At 36.7% G+C, this 17,231-nt stretch overlaps 1 protein-coding gene across 2 annotated transcripts in view; it reads right to left on the bottom strand.

Annotated features, from left to right (window-relative positions):
- ERCC6L2 (ERCC excision repair 6 like 2) overlaps positions 1–17,231 on the bottom strand; it is a 139,485-nt gene that overhangs the window by 69,842 nt on the left and 52,412 nt on the right. Inside the window, exons 7-11 of one of the 2 annotated variants that reach the window (XM_034646666.1) lie at positions 14,092–14,232; positions 12,954–13,067; positions 11,687–11,806; positions 6,946–7,017; positions 6,199–6,344 (exon numbers count right to left, since the gene is read on the bottom strand). In XM_034646666.1, coding sequence (XP_034502557.1) covers positions 6,199–6,344; positions 6,946–7,017; positions 11,687–11,806; positions 12,954–13,067; positions 14,092–14,232 — 593 coding nt within the window. The remainder of the gene's footprint in view (positions 1–6,198; positions 6,345–6,945; positions 7,018–11,686; positions 11,807–12,953; positions 13,068–14,091; positions 14,233–17,231) is intronic. The other variant, XM_034646667.1, reaches the window with a different exon arrangement.

Below are 17,231 nucleotides of genomic sequence, written 5' to 3'. Positions count from 1 at the left end.
ATCCATGAGCATGGAATATTTTTCCATCTTTTTGTGTCTTCTTCAATGTCTTTCAAGAGTGATTTGTAATTTCTAGAATATAGATACTTTACATCTCTGCNAATTTAAGGACTATTTGTTCCAGTTCTTTGAAAAATGTCCTCGGTATTTTGATCGGGATAGCATTGAAAGTGTAGATTGCTCTGGGTAGTATGGACATTTTAACTATGTTAATTCTTCCAATCCATGAGCATGGAATATTTTTCCATCTTTTTATGTCTTCCTCAATATCTTTCAAAAGTGATCTATAGTTTCTAGGATATAGGTCCTTTACGTCTCTGGTTAAGTTAATTCCAAGGTAACGCATGGTTTTTGGTGTTATTGTAAATGGGATGGATTCCCTAATTTCTCTTTCTTCAGTCTCGTTATTCGTGTATAGAAATGCAACTGATTTCTGGGCATTGATTTTGTATCCTGCCACATTACTGAATTGCTCTATAACTTCTAGTAGTTTGGGGGTGGAGTCTTTTCGGTTTTCCATATAGAGTATTATGTCATCTGCGAAGAGAGACAGTTTTGACTTCTTCTTTGCCATTTGGATACCTTTGATCCCTTTTTGTCTTCTGATTGCTGTTGCAAGGACTTCTAGTACTATGTTGAATAATAGTGGCAAGAGTGGGCATCCTTGTTGTGTTCCTGATCTTAAGGGAAAGGCTTCCAGCTTTTCCCCATTGAGAATGACATTTGCTGTAGGTTTTTCATAGATGGCTTTTATGAGATTGAGAAATGTACCCTCTATTCCTACACTCTGAAGGGTTTTAATCAGGAAAGGATGCTGTATTTTGTCAAATGCTTTTTCTGTACCAATTGAGAGGATCATATGGTTCCTGAGTCTTTTCTTGTTGATGTGATGTATCCGGCTGATCGATTTGCGAGTGTTGAACCATGCTTGCATCCCAGGTATGAATCCCACTTGGTCATGATGGATAATCCTTTTAATGTACTGTTGGATTCTATTAGCAAGGATCTTGTTGAGGATTTTGGCATCCATATTCATTAGAGAAATCGGTCTGTAATTCTCCTTTTTGAGGGGGTCTTTGCCTGGTTTGGGGATCAAGGTAATATTAGCCTCATAGAATGAGTTTGGTAGCTTTCCTTCTGTTTCTATTTTTTGAAATAGCTTTAGGAGAATAGGTATTATTTCTTCTTTGAATGTTTGGTAGAATTCCCCAGGAAAACCGTCTGGGCCTGGAGTTTTATTATTTGGAAGGTTGTTTATCACTGACTCAATTTCTTCATAGTTAATTGGCCTATTTAAAAAATCAATTTCTTCCTGTTTCAGTCTTGGTGGTTTATAGGTTTCCAGGAAGGCCTCCATCTCTTCCAGGTTGTTTAGTTTTTTGGCATATAGCTGTTGATAAAAGTTTCTAATAATCCTTGCAATTTCAATGGTGCTGGTCGTGACCTCTCCCTTTTCAGTCATAATTTTAATAATCTCAGTCCTTTCTCTTTGTTTTTGGACAAGTTTTGCCAGTGGTCTATCAATTTTATGGATTCTCTCAAAGAACCAGCTTCTAGTCCTGTTGATCTGCTCTACTGTGGTTCTGGTCTCTAATTCATTGATTTCTGCTCTAATCTTGGTCAACTCCTTCCTTGTCAGTGGGTTAGGCCTGTCCCTCTGTTGCTGTTCCAGTTTCTTGAGGTGAGAATATAGAAACTGCATTTTAGATTTTTCTATTCTTTTGAGAGAGGCTTGGATGGCTATGTATTTCCCCCTTAGGACTGCCTTTGCAGTATCAGATAGATTTTGGACCGTTGTGTATTCATTCTCGTTGGTCTCCATAAATTGTTTAATTTGTTTTTTGATTTCCTGGTTTATCGAGTCATTCTTGAGCAGGATGGTTCTTAGCCTCCAAGTGTTTGAGTTTCTTCCAGGTTTTTCCTTGTGGTTGAGTTCCAATTTCAGAGCGTTGTGGTCTGAGAATATGCAGGGGATAATTTCAATCTTTTGGTATTGGCTGAGACCTGTTTTGTGTCCCAGAGCATGATCTATTCTTGAGAATGTTCCATGGGCATTAGAATAGAATGAGTATTCTTTGGTTCTGGGGTGTAGTGTTCTATATATATATCTATGAGGTCCGACTCGTAGTATGGCATTCAAAGCCTTTGATTCTTTGCTTAGTTTTTGCCAGGGTGTTCTGTCTATTTCTGATAGTGGGGTGTTGAGGTCCCCTACTATTACTGTGTTCTTATCTATATGTCTCTTTATTTTGGTTAAGAGTTGGCTTGTGTATCTTGCTGCTCCCCTGTTGGGGGCATATATATTAATAATTGTCATATCCACTTGTTGAATACTTCCTTTAAGAATAATATAGTGCCCTTCTGTATCTCTCTCTATGGCCTCTAGTTTAAAATCCAGTCTATCTGATATGAGAATTGCTACTCCAGCTTTCTTTTGAGGTCCATTTGCGTGGAAGATGGTACTCCATCCCCTTACTCTAAGTCTGAATGCATCTTTGGGTTCAAAATGAGTCTCTTGTAGACAGCAAATGGATGGGTCATGTCTTTTTATCCAATCTGCAACCCTGTGGCGTTTTATGGGAGAGTTTAAGCCATTTAGATTGATAGAGATTATTGACAGATATGATTTTAATGATGCCATTTCTCTTTAAAGTCTTTGTATCGGTTGTGACTTGCTGCTCTGTATCANCTGCTCTGTATCAGTCTTGGGGCCTTTTTACTTTTATAGAACCCCCCTTAATATCTCCTGTAGGGCTGGTTTCGTGGTTACCAAATTGGTCAATGCNGAGTTGGCTTGTGTATCTTGCTGCTCCCCTGTTGGGGGCATATATATTAATAATTGTCATATCCACTTGTTGAATACTTCCTTTAAGAATAATATAGTGCCCTTCTGTATCTCTCTCTATGGCCTCTAGTTTAAAATCCAGTCTATCTGATATGAGAATTGCTACTCCAGCTTTCTTTTGAGGTCCATTTGCGTGGAAGATGGTACTCCATCCCCTTACTCTAAGTCTGAATGCATCTTTGGGTTCAAAATGAGTCTCTTGTAGACAGCAAATGGATGGGTCATGTCTTTTTATCCAATCTGCAACCCTGTGGCGTTTTATGGGAGAGTTTAAGCCATTTAGATTGATAGAGATTATTGACAGATATGATTTTAATGATGCCATTTCTCTTTAAAGTCTTTGTATCGGTTGTGACTTGCTGCTCTGTATCACTCTTGGGGCCTTTTTACCTTTATAGAGCCCCCCTTAATATCTCCTGTAGGGCTGGTTTCGTGGTTACGAAATTGGTTAATGATTGGCGATTTTGGAACGTCTTTATTTCTCCGTCAATTCTGAATGACAGCCTTGCTGGATAAAGGATCCTTGGCTGCATGTTTTTCTCTGAAAGACATTAAAATAGCCCANATTTCTCTTTAAAGTCTTTCTATAGATTGTGACTTTCTGTTCTGTATCAGTCTTGGGGCCTTTTTACTTTTATAGAACCCCCCTTAATATCTCCTGTAGGGCTGGTTTCGTGGTTACCAAATTGGTCAATGCCTGGCGATTCTGGAAGGTCTTTATTTCTCCGTCAATTCTGAATGACAGCCTTGCTGGATAAAGGATCCTTGGCTGCATGTTTTTCTCTGAAAGACATTAAAATAGCCCACCCCAAGCCTTTCTCTCATTCCAGGTCTCTGTAGACAGGTCTGACGTAATCCTGATACCTTTGCCTTGGTACGTGAGAAATTTCTTTGCCCTGGCCGCTTTCAATACTGTATCCTTGGATCTAATATTTGCGAATTGCACTATGACGTGACGTGGCGTAGGTTTGTCGTGGTTAAGTTTGGGAGGGGTCCTCTCTGCCTCTTGGACACGAATGTTTGTTCCCTTGCTAGATTAGGGAAGTCTTCAGCTACAATTTGTTCAAATATCTCTTCTAGACCTCTGTTTTTCTCCAGCCCCTCGGGGATGCCGATGATTCTGACATTGGAACGTTTCATTGAGTCAGTAATCTCCTTTAACCTACATTCATGAGAATGGATTTTTTTGAGTCCAGATTCTATTTTACCTTTTTCTTCTACTAACCCATCCTCCAATTCGCTGATAACGTTCTTCTGCCTCAGTGACCCTGGCTGTCAGAGCCTCTAGTTTTGACTGCATTTGGCTCATAGAATTTTTAATTTCTGCCAGATTCGCTCTCATTTCCGCCCTTAGAGATTCTATATTCTCATTAACATTTTCGTTAATACTTTCTTCAAGTCTACACATCATCTTGACCATTGTTACTCTGAAGTCCATTTCTGATAATTTGGTTATATCCATATCCATTAGTTCTGTGGCAGAGGCCACAGGCTCATTGTCTTTTCTTTGCTGGGGGGGATTTCTCCTTCTCGTCATTCTGATGAGGAGAGGTTGCAGGGTTGCCCAGAGCCCAAATTATTGACCGAGACCCAGGCAGTGCGCAGTTGTTTTATAGGGACCTTAGGGTTGTGGGCTTCTTGATTTTTCAGCTGGCCTTCTGGGGGAGGGGCCTGCCGCGCCGGTACTCAGGCAACCCTGTTTGGGTAGAGTCTCCGTGTCCCCTGCGAGGGGGATGGGGACGGGCACACTGTGAGCCGGTATTTCCAGGCTTTTGTTCTCTGGCGGCTTTCCCTGGCAGTTTGCTGTGCCTCTTCTGAGAGTCAGAGCAGCAGCGGCCAAATCTCAGCCTCTGTCTCAGAACATAGGGATTGCGGACCGTTCTTCACCGATGTTCTGGCCCCTGCACTCTGTTTCTGTTGGTGCTGCTCAACCCTGCAGTGCGCCGGGATGTGCACCCCACACCCGGCGTCCCAGCCCTCACTTCCAGGGCCGGTGTGTCTCTGTCCTTTGTGTTTCTAACACTGCCAGCTGCCCCCGCGCACTCCCGGTCTCAGTCTGGTTCCAATGAGCACACTGGAGCTCCATTTCAGTCTGGTGGTGCGCGATCTCCGGCTCACGGTTTCAGTTGGCTCTGTCGCGGGTGCCGGTCCGCAAGTCCGCCCGCTCCCCCATGCAGGTGGCTACCGCTTCCCAGCGCCCGAACACGGCGGCTCCATCCCCCTTCCGTTTATCTTCCGATATCTGTGCGCGGTTTCACGGCTCCCCGCTTCGTACCTCAATACTCAGCGCTGGAGATGTTCATTTGTAGAGATCCAGATGTATCTTCCTGCGTCTCAGGCTGATTCCATGGATGTTCAGGCTGGTCTGGTACCTATCCAACTTGACTCAGGGGACTGGCTGGAAAAGCGGTCCCCCACTCCTCCAGCATCTTAACCCTCCCCACTCGAGAAATTACTTCTTCATTCATTCAAAGGAAAATGGGAATCCAGAGTTTCTCTCCTTATGACTTCATTGTAAGAATTTGAGAATAACTTCAGTGTTCAACAGTAAGTAGCTCACTCATCATATATACAATTTTATTCCTCATTTTAAGTAATTATTGTGTTGACTTTCTAACATTTACATATGTTTGTTTTTAAAGTCCTTTGAAATTCTTTTTGAAAGATAGCGGGGGCAGATCTATAAAATACTTACTACATTAGATGTCAAAGTAAGGATTTGTTACCCCAAAAAAGGGATTAATCTTCTTAGGTGTTTATATTGGCTTAAGTTTTTCTCTAAAGTGCATATATTCTTTAAAATATTTTAATGAGATTCATAAATAGGTGTTAGAACTGACTTAACTTCTATAAAACCTATTAATGTGGAGCTGCTGTGGTTGAGACCAGGTAGACAGAGGGAGGAAGTACCTGGCCCACTAAGCCCCATGGGCTCTCTAGGGCTCCTTGAGCACAGTTTAAAAACCACTGCTACAAATGATTCTCAGTTATATGATTAATAACTTGATTATTCAATTAAGTTGGACTGTTCTGACCACAAGACATGAATAAAAACACTATCAGAGAAAATTCCTGGGAGGAAACATCCATTTCTTTTGATTGTTATCATAAACCCAGACATATAAGGGGAATTAAGTGATGATAAGGAAACTGAGAGAAAAGGTTAGGTAAAACTCAAGATATTGTTATTTCAATCGTAATTAATAGCATTTTTGCTGCTTCTCCTTCAAGCCAAATAAAACAAAGCAATATAAGCATAACCACTGAAAATTAATCTAGTAATAATTTTTAAATTACCCTAAATCTTAAAAGCAATTAGATAAAAATCAAGCTATCAAATTTTATTTTCTTACATTGTGGAGACAAGGCAAATGTTAACATCTTGTGTACTGTTGAACTCTTTCACAATCTTGATTCTTTCCTCTGATTTCGTACTTCCATCAAGCCGTCGGTAATCAAGTCCAGCCGCCATACAGTATTGCTGCAGAACATCAAGCAACTGGAGAAAAGACATGGAGAAGGGCAAAGACAAATTCATGGTTTAGCAAGTCTCATACCATTATAGAGATAAGATTTACTAAGCATTAATAATTGCTGCTTACAAGTTCTTTCTTACAATTACAAGAGCAACAAATATTTTCCTGGCTTCTGGCTCACATATTTCTTCCCATTATCCTGAAACTGACTTTAAAGTTCACCAGTTTGTCTTAAAAAAACCAAAAAATAATATTTCAGGGAAAAAAAAACTTTATTTTTTTAACTAAAACTGAATAACAAGAAAAGTATTGGCCAATTTATGTAAATGAATTTCATTATTTGTGCTATTTTCCAGGCTCTAAAATCTCTTAAATGTCTTGAATACTTTAATTATAACAAACACATCAACAGAGAATTAAAAACCTATCTTTGAATTTGCTATTTGACAATAACCCTGATATCACTGAGATTTAAGCATCTGTTTTAAAAGTTGCTTACCTCACTACCATTTTCTACAGTATGTATAAGATAGAAAATATGGCTGGACACATTATGTCTCTTAAGCTTTCTGCCTCAGGAGTTAGGTCTGGGCCAATCAAGAATATACTTCCAAAGAAACTCACCTTGGTGGAAAAGGAGAAAAGAAGTATTTTATCTTTGTTTTTCCTACAATGATTTAAAAGCTGCTGAAGGACCTGGAAATGAACCACAGAAATCAACCACCAGTGAACCCATTCCAACTAAAAGCACACTTTATACATATAAACATCACTTGAGAATTTCTTTAAAATTATTTTTATACAACATAACCTTCAGTCCTCTTTCCTAATTCCCTTCATTTTTGCCAACTTGGAGAAATAAAGTATTAGCTATTACATGAGATGTTATTCATCATCATACTGTCAATAATGCGGTAAGGTTCCCAAAGACTTTTGTTTCATCCCATCTGGTTTCAATAAAAAGGAAGCATTTTAGATTATGGGATGCATTTAAATGAATTAATTTAATTTCTAAAACACACTTTCTTTATACCTACAATATGTTCAGAAACTAAATTACAGAACAGCATTCCTTTTAGGAAGTATTTAAGTTTTTTCTAGATGGATGTAATGAAACACATTTCTAAAGTGTTCAAGTTCTAAAAGTCTTGGTATTTATTTTCTTTAAAATAATCAGTCACATATACACCTCTTCTCATTTTATCCACTCTGCTTCTCTATTTATAGTAAGCCCTGACTTCCAGATTTGATTTTGACCTCAAAATGTCAATAATTTGCCCCCAGACACAGTGCTTTTAAGGGGGAAGCAAATAATCCAAAGCCTATTTATGATAGTAAAACTGTTATTTTTAAAACAGGCATTTCCACATCTGGCAATGACAGTTCCAGAACACTGTGAAAAAGTAATCCACAAAGGAAAGAAAAGGAATTTTCTGAACTAAGCCTAAAATTTTTCTAAATCATGCAATAAACATTTCAGCAATTTTGTTTATTCACTGTAAGTATTTACACTTAAATAAAAAATTATACTCGATATAAGGAATATAAGACACTTTTAATAGTCGACTAAGAGAAGACACTGTGCTGACTCTGACCCCCGCTGTCCAATCCTTCAGAAAAAGCCGGGGAGTCAAAAAAAAAAAAAAAAAAAGCTACTCAGATAACCAGTCAAATGGTGAATAAAAATATCACAGATCAGGTAAATATAATTTTAATACTTGCAGAACTTATAAAGTAAGTTTTGCATTTATTTGCAAAATAAGCTTTGCATTTGCTTTATTTTTTAATCAAATAACTGATTCTATATAAAGTATGTACATTTGAATTTCACATAATACATTAACTTTTTAAAATTAAAAGACTTTATTTTTTTTTTTTAAGATTTTATTTATTTATTCGATAGAGATAGAGACAGCCAGCGAGAGAGGGAACACAAGCAGGGGGAGTGGGAGAGGAAGAAGCAGGCTCATAGCGGAGGAGCCTGATGTGGGGCTCGATCCCATAACGCCGGGATCACGCCCTGAGCCGAAGGCAGACGCTCAACCGCTGTGCCACCCAGGCGCCCCAAAAGACTTTATTTTTTACAGCAACTTTGGATTTACAGAAGAATGGAGTAGAATATAGAGAACTCCCATAGACCCCCTATCCCCCATCTTGCACTTCTGCCCTCCCCTGCATGCAGCTTTCCCTATTATTAACATTTTGCATTAGGGTGGTACATTTCTAACAACTGATGAATGAATAAATTATTACTAATAATACATTATCATTATTAAATTATTAACTATTATTATTAACTAAAGTCTATTTACATTACTTACATTAGGGTTCATTCATTGTGTTGTACATTCCATGAGTTTTGACAAATACATAATGACATGTATGCACCATTACAGTATTATACGGAATAGTTTCATTGCCCTAAAAATTCCCTGTGCCCCATCTATGCATCCCTCCTTACAAAGCCCTGGCAACCACTCCAGAGTTTTGCATTTTCCAGAATGTCATATAGTTGGAATCATACAGTATGTAGCCTTTCAGACTGGCTTCTTTCACTTAGCAATATGCAATTAAGGTGCCTTGTGTCTTTTTGTACCTTGATAGCTCATTTCTTTCTATTATTAAATAGTATTCTATTGTCTGAAAGTACCACAATTTATCTATTCACCTACTGAAGGACATCTTGGTTGCTTCCAAGTTTTGGCAGTTATAAATAAAATTGCTACAAATATCTGTGTACAGGCTCTTGTGTGAACATAAATTTTTAACTCATTTGGGTAAATACCAAGGAGTGTTGTAAATTACAATGTTCACAACTAAGAAATCTTGGGCCTAACTTTTCTCAAATTAGTCAGGCCTAGAGATGAACATGACCCTTATATGGTCCCAACAGCACTAAACTGGGTTTCCTAAGTCTTTTTCCCCACCCCCCACAGTAAGTGGCTCTGCGGTATTTCCCAAGGGAAGGGAAAATGAGGATTCTTGTCAGAGGAGTAAGTGCAACTTGTGACCATCCACTTGAACAGTAGTTGAGATCAAGAAAGACCTTCACATATAAGAGAAAGAGGTTAAGTTCATGAGTGTAGTTTTGAGGGTATGAAAGGTACAAGCAGCATTACATCAACAAATAAATTACAGCTGCAGGCTGACCCATAATAAGAGAAGTAGAACTAGTATCTTTTATCACCTGAATTCAAGACATACATACAACTTGGATTTCTTAACTCTCCCCATAGGCGATAGATTATATGCCTATAAATTCTGTATCACTAAATCACCAGATGATGTTGACAACCAAATGATGAAACACAATCTTAAAAATATAATGCTAGGTTATTATCATCAGTCTCTGTCTTGTTGGTGTTCTCTCACAAAATAAATAAATTACAGGCTTCTTTCATATACACAGACACCTACCCAGCCTCCAGCAACAATTAGGTTGGGAACTAATGTAAAATGTCCATACTGCTCAAAGGATCTATACATTCAATGCAATCCCCATCAAAATTCCAAGGGCATTTTCCACAGAAACAGAACAATACTAAAATTTGCATGGAAGCACAAAAAACCCCAAATAGTAAAAACAATCTTGAGAAAGAGCAAAAAAATTGGAGGCATCACACTTACTGATTTCAAACTATACCACAAAGTTATTGTAATCAAAACAGTATGGTATTGTCATAAGACAGACATACAGATCAATGAAACAAAATAGAAAGCCCAGAAATAAAGCCACACATATACAGTCAATTAATTAATGACAAAGGAGCTAAGAATATAAATGGGGGAAATGATACTCTCTTCAATAAATGGTGCTGGAAAACTGAAGAGCCTCATGCAAAAGAATGAAATAGATTTCAATAAGACATCTGCAACCCCATGTTTACTGCAGCACTGTTTACAACAGTCAAGACATGGGAAAATGTTAAGTGTCTGTTGACAGATTAATGGGTAAAGAAATGTGATATGTACATATATAATGGAATATTGAGACATAAAAAGGAAGGAAATCCTGGCATTTGCAACAACATGAAGGGCATTATGCTAAATGAAATAAGAGAGAGAAAAACAACCTATGATCTCACCTATATGTGGAATCTAAAAAAAAAAAATGTTTGTATTTGTAAGTACAGAGAACAGATTGGTGGTCAAAAGGTACAAACTTCCAGTTATAAGTACTGGGGATTTAATGTACAGCATGGTGACTATAGTTAACACTATATTACAAACTTGAATGTTGCTAAAAGAGTAGATCTTAAAAGCTCTCATCACAATAAAAAAGACTGTGTGTGGTGATGGGTATTAACTAAACTTATTGTGATAATCATTTTGCCATATACACATATATCAAATAATTACGCTGTATACCTAAAACTAATATAATGTTATATGTCAATTATATCTCAATAAAAAATAAATACACAAGTTTTTAAGGTAATCTTTTTGGTTTTTATTTTATTTCACTGAATTCAGAGGTCCAAGCAAGCTAAACTATGAGTGTATGTAGATTAACTGCTAAAAATACTTCTAAGATTTTAAGAAAACAACCACCTCACTACTTTAAATTATTTATTTATTTATTTAGCCAAAAGAAATAACTTACTTTCTTCTTAATTAAACCATAATGTTGGGAATTGTTCAGTAATCATCTCTGAATCCATAAATAAAGATTCTTGATAGTTACTAAGGAGTTAAACAAAGTGGCTGCAAAAAGGCTGGAAGCTATCAGCAAATTCATGCAGCTGTCACAGGCCACGCTCTGAGGCCTGGGTCATGGCTGGAGAACCTAGCCTTACTTTTCCCACCCTCCCTTAGTAATGCATCACCAAGACCAGCACCCACAGGTCAGTTTCCTAGTGTACAAAAAATGCTCCCTTGCTACAAAAGAGACTTAGCAACCTTTCAGTACAGACTGGCAAGTAAAAACAAGAGGCAGAAAATTCAGTCTAGACACAGAGGTCTTCTCCACCTTGAACTCTTTAAGAAGTTTCTTTCTCTAATTTTGAGCTACTGCCTATCCTCATCCTTGTATTTGGCATTAGAATTTATATTTCTGGTAGATAATCTCCTTAAAGATTTGAAGACAAACTATTATATGTGTGGCAACAGCATACATTTTTAAGAGGGCATACATCTAATAAATCAATAAGGAAAGTCTGAAGTATATTTGATGTAACCATGTACTGAGAAGCCCCTGCATGCATGGTTCACTGTAAGCTAGTAAATGCTGACAAGGCTACATCAGTTGCCTTTGGCCAGTCTCTTCTGAATGATTGGGTATCTGCTCTGATTAGTGTCCCTGTAATACCACGATAAATATTTTGTGTACCCTTATGTGAGTGCAGCCTGAAAGAAGAGAACTTACCTTCATTTTCCCACTGTATTTTGGGTCAGAAAGGGTTTCAAAGGCTGAATCTTTGCTTTTCTGCACAAAATCTGGGAACTTGGAAAATACCTGATCACATATTCTTTTGATAAGTGTTTCCTTAGGAGGAAAAGACAGAAGAAAAGAAATTTCAACTTAACACATTTATACATATATAAATTGAGATTGTTTATGAACATTCTATTTAGAAGGAATGTATTACTTTGAAGATATTACCTTTTTTTTTTAAGATTTTTTTTTTAAAGACTTATTTATTTATTTATTTGACAGAGAGAGAGAGACAGCCAGCGAGAGAGGGAACACAAGCAGGGGGAGTGGGAGAGGAAGAAGCAGGCTCCCAGCGGAGAAGCCTGATGCGGGGCTCAATTCCAGAATGCTGGGATCATGCCCTGAGCTGAAGGCAGACGCTTAATGACTGAGCCACCCAGGCGCCCCCTGAAGATATTACCTTCAGACTAATAATTCAGAAAACCTTAAAGTGATAATGTTAATCATATATGGCTTTGATGAGTTCTCAGATAATGATAGGACTAATAATTTTATCATTATTCTTTTATAATCTCTAAAACAAGGAATCAAATACTTATCAAAGAGCAAATAGTACTATTGAAGAACAATATTAAATGCTTATTAGATTTTAAAATTATATTTGAACAGCAGAAAGACTATAACACAAAACGAAAATATAAAATCATTATATAAAAAAGCCTAAGAAAATAATAAAGAAAGAAAGAAGGCTTAAAGAAGATTTTTTTTTAATCTACATTGTGCTCCAGAATAAGGTACAACTGAAATGATCAAAGTAAATGATTGCATTTATGTCTAAACTTTGAAACTGCTAATTTTTGCCAACTTGGGAAATAGTCCTAATATTTAATATACAGATTACTATAAGTGCATTTTAATCCAGTATGTTGGATAAATGGAGTTAGATACATTATTAATAGAATAAGACCAATTCATCAAATATCTTACTTAGTAATTATATCAAAACATGTTAGGAAAACAAATACAGCAACATTACCAGAGGCATAAAAAAAAGTTATTATTTTAACTTGGGCTTCAATTTTCCCTTAAAAAACTTAAGAGCATATATTTCTTTGACGCCTAAATTAAAAAATGAGCAAGTCAGTTTCCTCTTAAATGGCATACAAAAATAAAGATACTTGGCTACGACATTTTATAGCAAATATAAAATCTTTATAACAAATAGCATCACAAAGAAATGTAAAAAGCCAACTCGAACCTGGTGTTTGGAGGTGCTAGCAGACTGCAGTAGTGCAACATGGTTAGCGACCTTCTGAAGGACTGCAAGGTAACTGAAATACAAGGTTTTCACTGTTTCGCCATGTGAATTGGTCTATAACCAGAGAAAGAGAAAATAAAAACAAGCAAGGGACTAAATGGCCATGTAACTACTGACTCCATAAACTGTATCACGTACACTAATGTTCATCATCTGGTCACTGCTGGCACAATACATTCCGAGAAAATGATGGTCAACTGTTACGTAAATTATCCATGAATCACTTAATGTGGAATCGTGCTTTTGGTGATGTTTTCAATAAAAGAGAGGAGAAAGTCCTCATTCCAGAGAGTATCTACCCTCATGTTACATGGTGATAGATAATGCTGCCTTAAGAGGTTCCTGGTAATAAAAAATGGCACGGGGGCAGGGTTATACTTTACTGTCCCTTCACTGTCCTCTCATTTATATTCCAAGGTTTCCGAGGAAACTGTGCTATTGTGAAAAAGTGATGTGGTTAAAAACAGCAAAATAAATGAGAGATGGAATAAATATCAATCTAGATAAATATTTATTCAGGGTCCCTCTATGTACATGGATATTTAACAGATAACTTGATAATAAAATAGAGAGGTTAAAAAAAAGGGCAGGAAATATAGATAGAAAGTTAAAAAACTACAAACTAATATTTGTTTCTAAATAAAAATAAAATACTTCATTATACCAATATACAATTTTGATTAATTAATACTCTATCAGAATATTTTAAGCCCGCTATCAAAGACTAAGTTTACTATTAAGGGATAAGGAGAAACTTCTGAAAATAACATGAAGTCTCAAGATGAAGTAGGCTACTTCCCAATAAAAGCTGAAAGGGAGGATATCAAATTGAAGCTACTAGTTTCTGAGAGCTACCGAAAAACCAGTTTATTGAAAAGATATTTGAATATTATATTTTGCTATGATTACTATTTGATATTATAAAATACTTTTGAAAACTATTTCTTTTTTTAATTTATGGCTTCTAAAGTTAAGAAACTGAGGAAAAGTTATTTTATCTACTCCTTATCTCTGACACTGGAATAGAGAACTATGCAATCAAAAGCAAGATGTGAAGATACCACCCAGAAATGCTTGCCTTATAACAACAATTTCTCCGTTTCCGGCCACTGCTGCAGCTACAAGGCTCAGAAGACTGAAGTATCAAAGTCACATCTTTTGTTTCTAATACCGTTTGATAGACAGCTTTCTGAAAATCTGTCAGAGAACAATACACCATCTGCCAAGAGGAAACACGAGGTAATTATTGGTACTTTTTTATAGCAGTGATAATCACAATGCACATCAGATTTTAAAGACTGTAAGAGTGAAAACTGCTTAGAAACCGTTTCTTCTAGCTATATTATTACGACAATTTCTCCCACTCTACTCTAAACTATATAAATGATAACTTTATTTTCAAATAAGTCTCATAGAGTTTGTTTTTCAGTTGAAAGGAATCAAAATACAAAAAAACAAGTGTTTTCCTTATAAATTTCTAAATATATTCCAGGTCTGTTCAGGGTTTCATACTACTAGCCCATCATGCAAATAAATGACTATGGTTTAGGTCAAATAAAAAAAACTAGATAAGGAGGGGTGCCTGGGTGACTCAGTCAGTTAAGCATCTGCCTTCAGCTCAGGTCATGATCCCAGGGTTTGGGGACTGAGCCCTACATCGGGCACCCTGCTCAGCAGGGAGTCTGCTTTCCCTCTCCCTTTGCCCCTCTCCCCGTTTGTGCTCTCTCTCTCAAATAAATAAATAAATAAAATCTCTAAAAAAAAAAAACTGGATAAGGAGAAAAAGGAAAACTTTAGAACAATGGTATGAATAGCACTTACTGAATTCCTTTAAAACTTAGAAAACAATTTAAAACTTTATTATTACTATTTGTACTACGATTTGTATTTGATATCTTACTATAAATTCCTAAGATTAGTAAGAGTAAGAATTAAGAAAATACACATAAAAGCAACTACAAGTTTCTATTTTGTGCCTAAATTCAAAAAAAAGAAAATTTGATAAAATCATGCCGCTAAGTTATACAGGATGTAATTTACCTTGTATTTCTAGGAGCACTGGAAATTGGTAAAAGTCTAGATGTAGCTGTATGTAACCAGGGTCATAAAACCCATAATAAGATATTGAAAAATGTGAATAAAAAGGAAAAGCCATCTATTTATAAATATTTATATGTTTATATCACCACAACAGACTATTGCCAAAAAAAAAAACCAACAAATTCTGTTGATTGTTTCTTTTGGTGTACAGAGCTTTTAAGTTTGATGTAGTCTCACTTTTTTTTTTTTAAGATTTATTTATTTTAAAGAGAGAGAGAGAGCAGGGTGGGGGTGGTGAGGGGCAGAGGAAGAGGGAGAAAAGAGCATTAAATAGACTCCACACTGCCCACTGAGCCTGGTGCAGGGCTCGACCGATCTCATGACCCTGAGATGACAACCTGAGCTGAAACCAAGAGTGGGACGCTTAACCGACTGCACCACCCAGGCGCCCCTAGTCTCACTTCTTTAGTTTTGCTTTTGTTGCTTACACTTTTGATGTCATATTAAAAAATCATCACCAAGACCAGTGTCAAGGAGCTCTTTCCCTGTTTTCTTCTAGGAGTTTGCAAGATTATGTCTTGTGTTTTAATCTTTAATCCATTTCCAGTTAATTTTTGTGAGTGGTGTAAGACAGGAGTCCAAATGCATTCTTTTGCATATGAATATCCAATTTTCCTACCACCACTTATTCAAAAGAGTATCTTCTTCTCTTACTCACTGAGTACTCCTGACTCCCTTGTCAAATATTAGTTGACTGTATATGTGTGGGTTTGTTTCTGGGTTCTCTATTCTACTCCACTGATTTATGTGTCTGTTTTTATGACAGTACCATACTGTTTTGGTTACTATAGCTTTGTTACATAGTGTGAAACCAGGAAATGTGATGCCTGCCAACTTTGCTTTCTTTCTCAAGACTGCTTTGGCTATTTTGGGATCTACTGTGGTTCTATACGAATTTTAGGAATGTTTGTTCTATTCCCATAAAAAATATGCCATAGGAATTTTGATAGGGATTGCACTGAATCCATACATGGCTTTGAGTAGTATGGCTATTTTTTTTAAAGATTTTATTTATTTATTCGACATAGAGACAGCCAGCGAGAGAGGGAATACAAGCAGGGGGAGTGGGAGAGGAAGAAGCAGGCTCATAGTGGAAGAGCCTGATGTGGGGCTCGATCCCATAACGCCGGGATCACGCCCTGAGCCGAAGGCAGACGCTTAACCGCTGTGCCACCCAGGCGCCCCTGAGTAGTATGGCTATTTTAACAACATTAATTCTTCCCATCCATGAACATGGGCATCCTTCCGTTTTTTGTGCCTTCTACAATTCCTTTCATAAGTTTCTTATAGTTTTCAGTGTATAGGTCTTTCACCTCCTTGGTTAAATTTACTCCTAAGTACCTTAAAACATGTAGTAACATTTACTAAACACTTCTCACATGCCACACACTTCAGAGCAATGATGTAAGGCAGACACTGTTATCATCATTCCTGTTTAACAGATAAACCAAGGTTTGGGAGACTTAGCAAATTGCTCAACGTCACAAAACTCCTAACTAGGGGAGCCAGGATTCAACCCTATATTATTTCATTTCAGAGCCCAAGCTCTAAACACTCTGTGCACAATTCTCTCTTCTATATTTATAGTTATTGCTCCTACTGGACAGACAACTAAATAATATATATAAAATTGCACAAAATATTTTAAAAAGTGGGGGTTCATTAAGCATTCCAATTAAACAGTAATACCTGCTTTTGATTAAAAAGTCAATTGCCCCAGCTTATATATCAATACATTATCCTTTCAAATCTATTTTTTAAAGTAATAATCAACAGGACATCCTAAGACTAGAGAGTATTTGATAGTATTGCCTGTATTTGGGATATTAATTAAGCTTAGTTCATAGTAATTTATAGAACCTTTATTCATTACCTGAGTTAGAAGAACCACAAGGTTAAAAACTATAAAAGAGGAGTGCTATATCTTTAAATAATTAACAGAATTTAATAACTTTTCTAAAATTCTTCAAATTAAGTTAGTTCTATAACTGTAGATAGAATTCTATAAGAAACAAACCTATAAAACAATGCTTTTAATCACTGTGGTCTTATTGTCATTAAGGTCTTGAAGAATACACTGGGCTATAGATAGTAGGCAAAATCTATGAAGGGCAAAAT

This window comes from Ailuropoda melanoleuca, chromosome 17 (genome assembly GCF_002007445.2).
Source record: "Ailuropoda melanoleuca isolate Jingjing chromosome 17, ASM200744v2, whole genome shotgun sequence".
Lineage (NCBI taxonomy): Eukaryota > Metazoa > Chordata > Mammalia > Carnivora > Ursidae > Ailuropoda > Ailuropoda melanoleuca.
The sequence above is the reverse complement of the archived record's forward strand: the minus strand, read 5'-3'. Positions and strand labels throughout refer to the sequence as shown.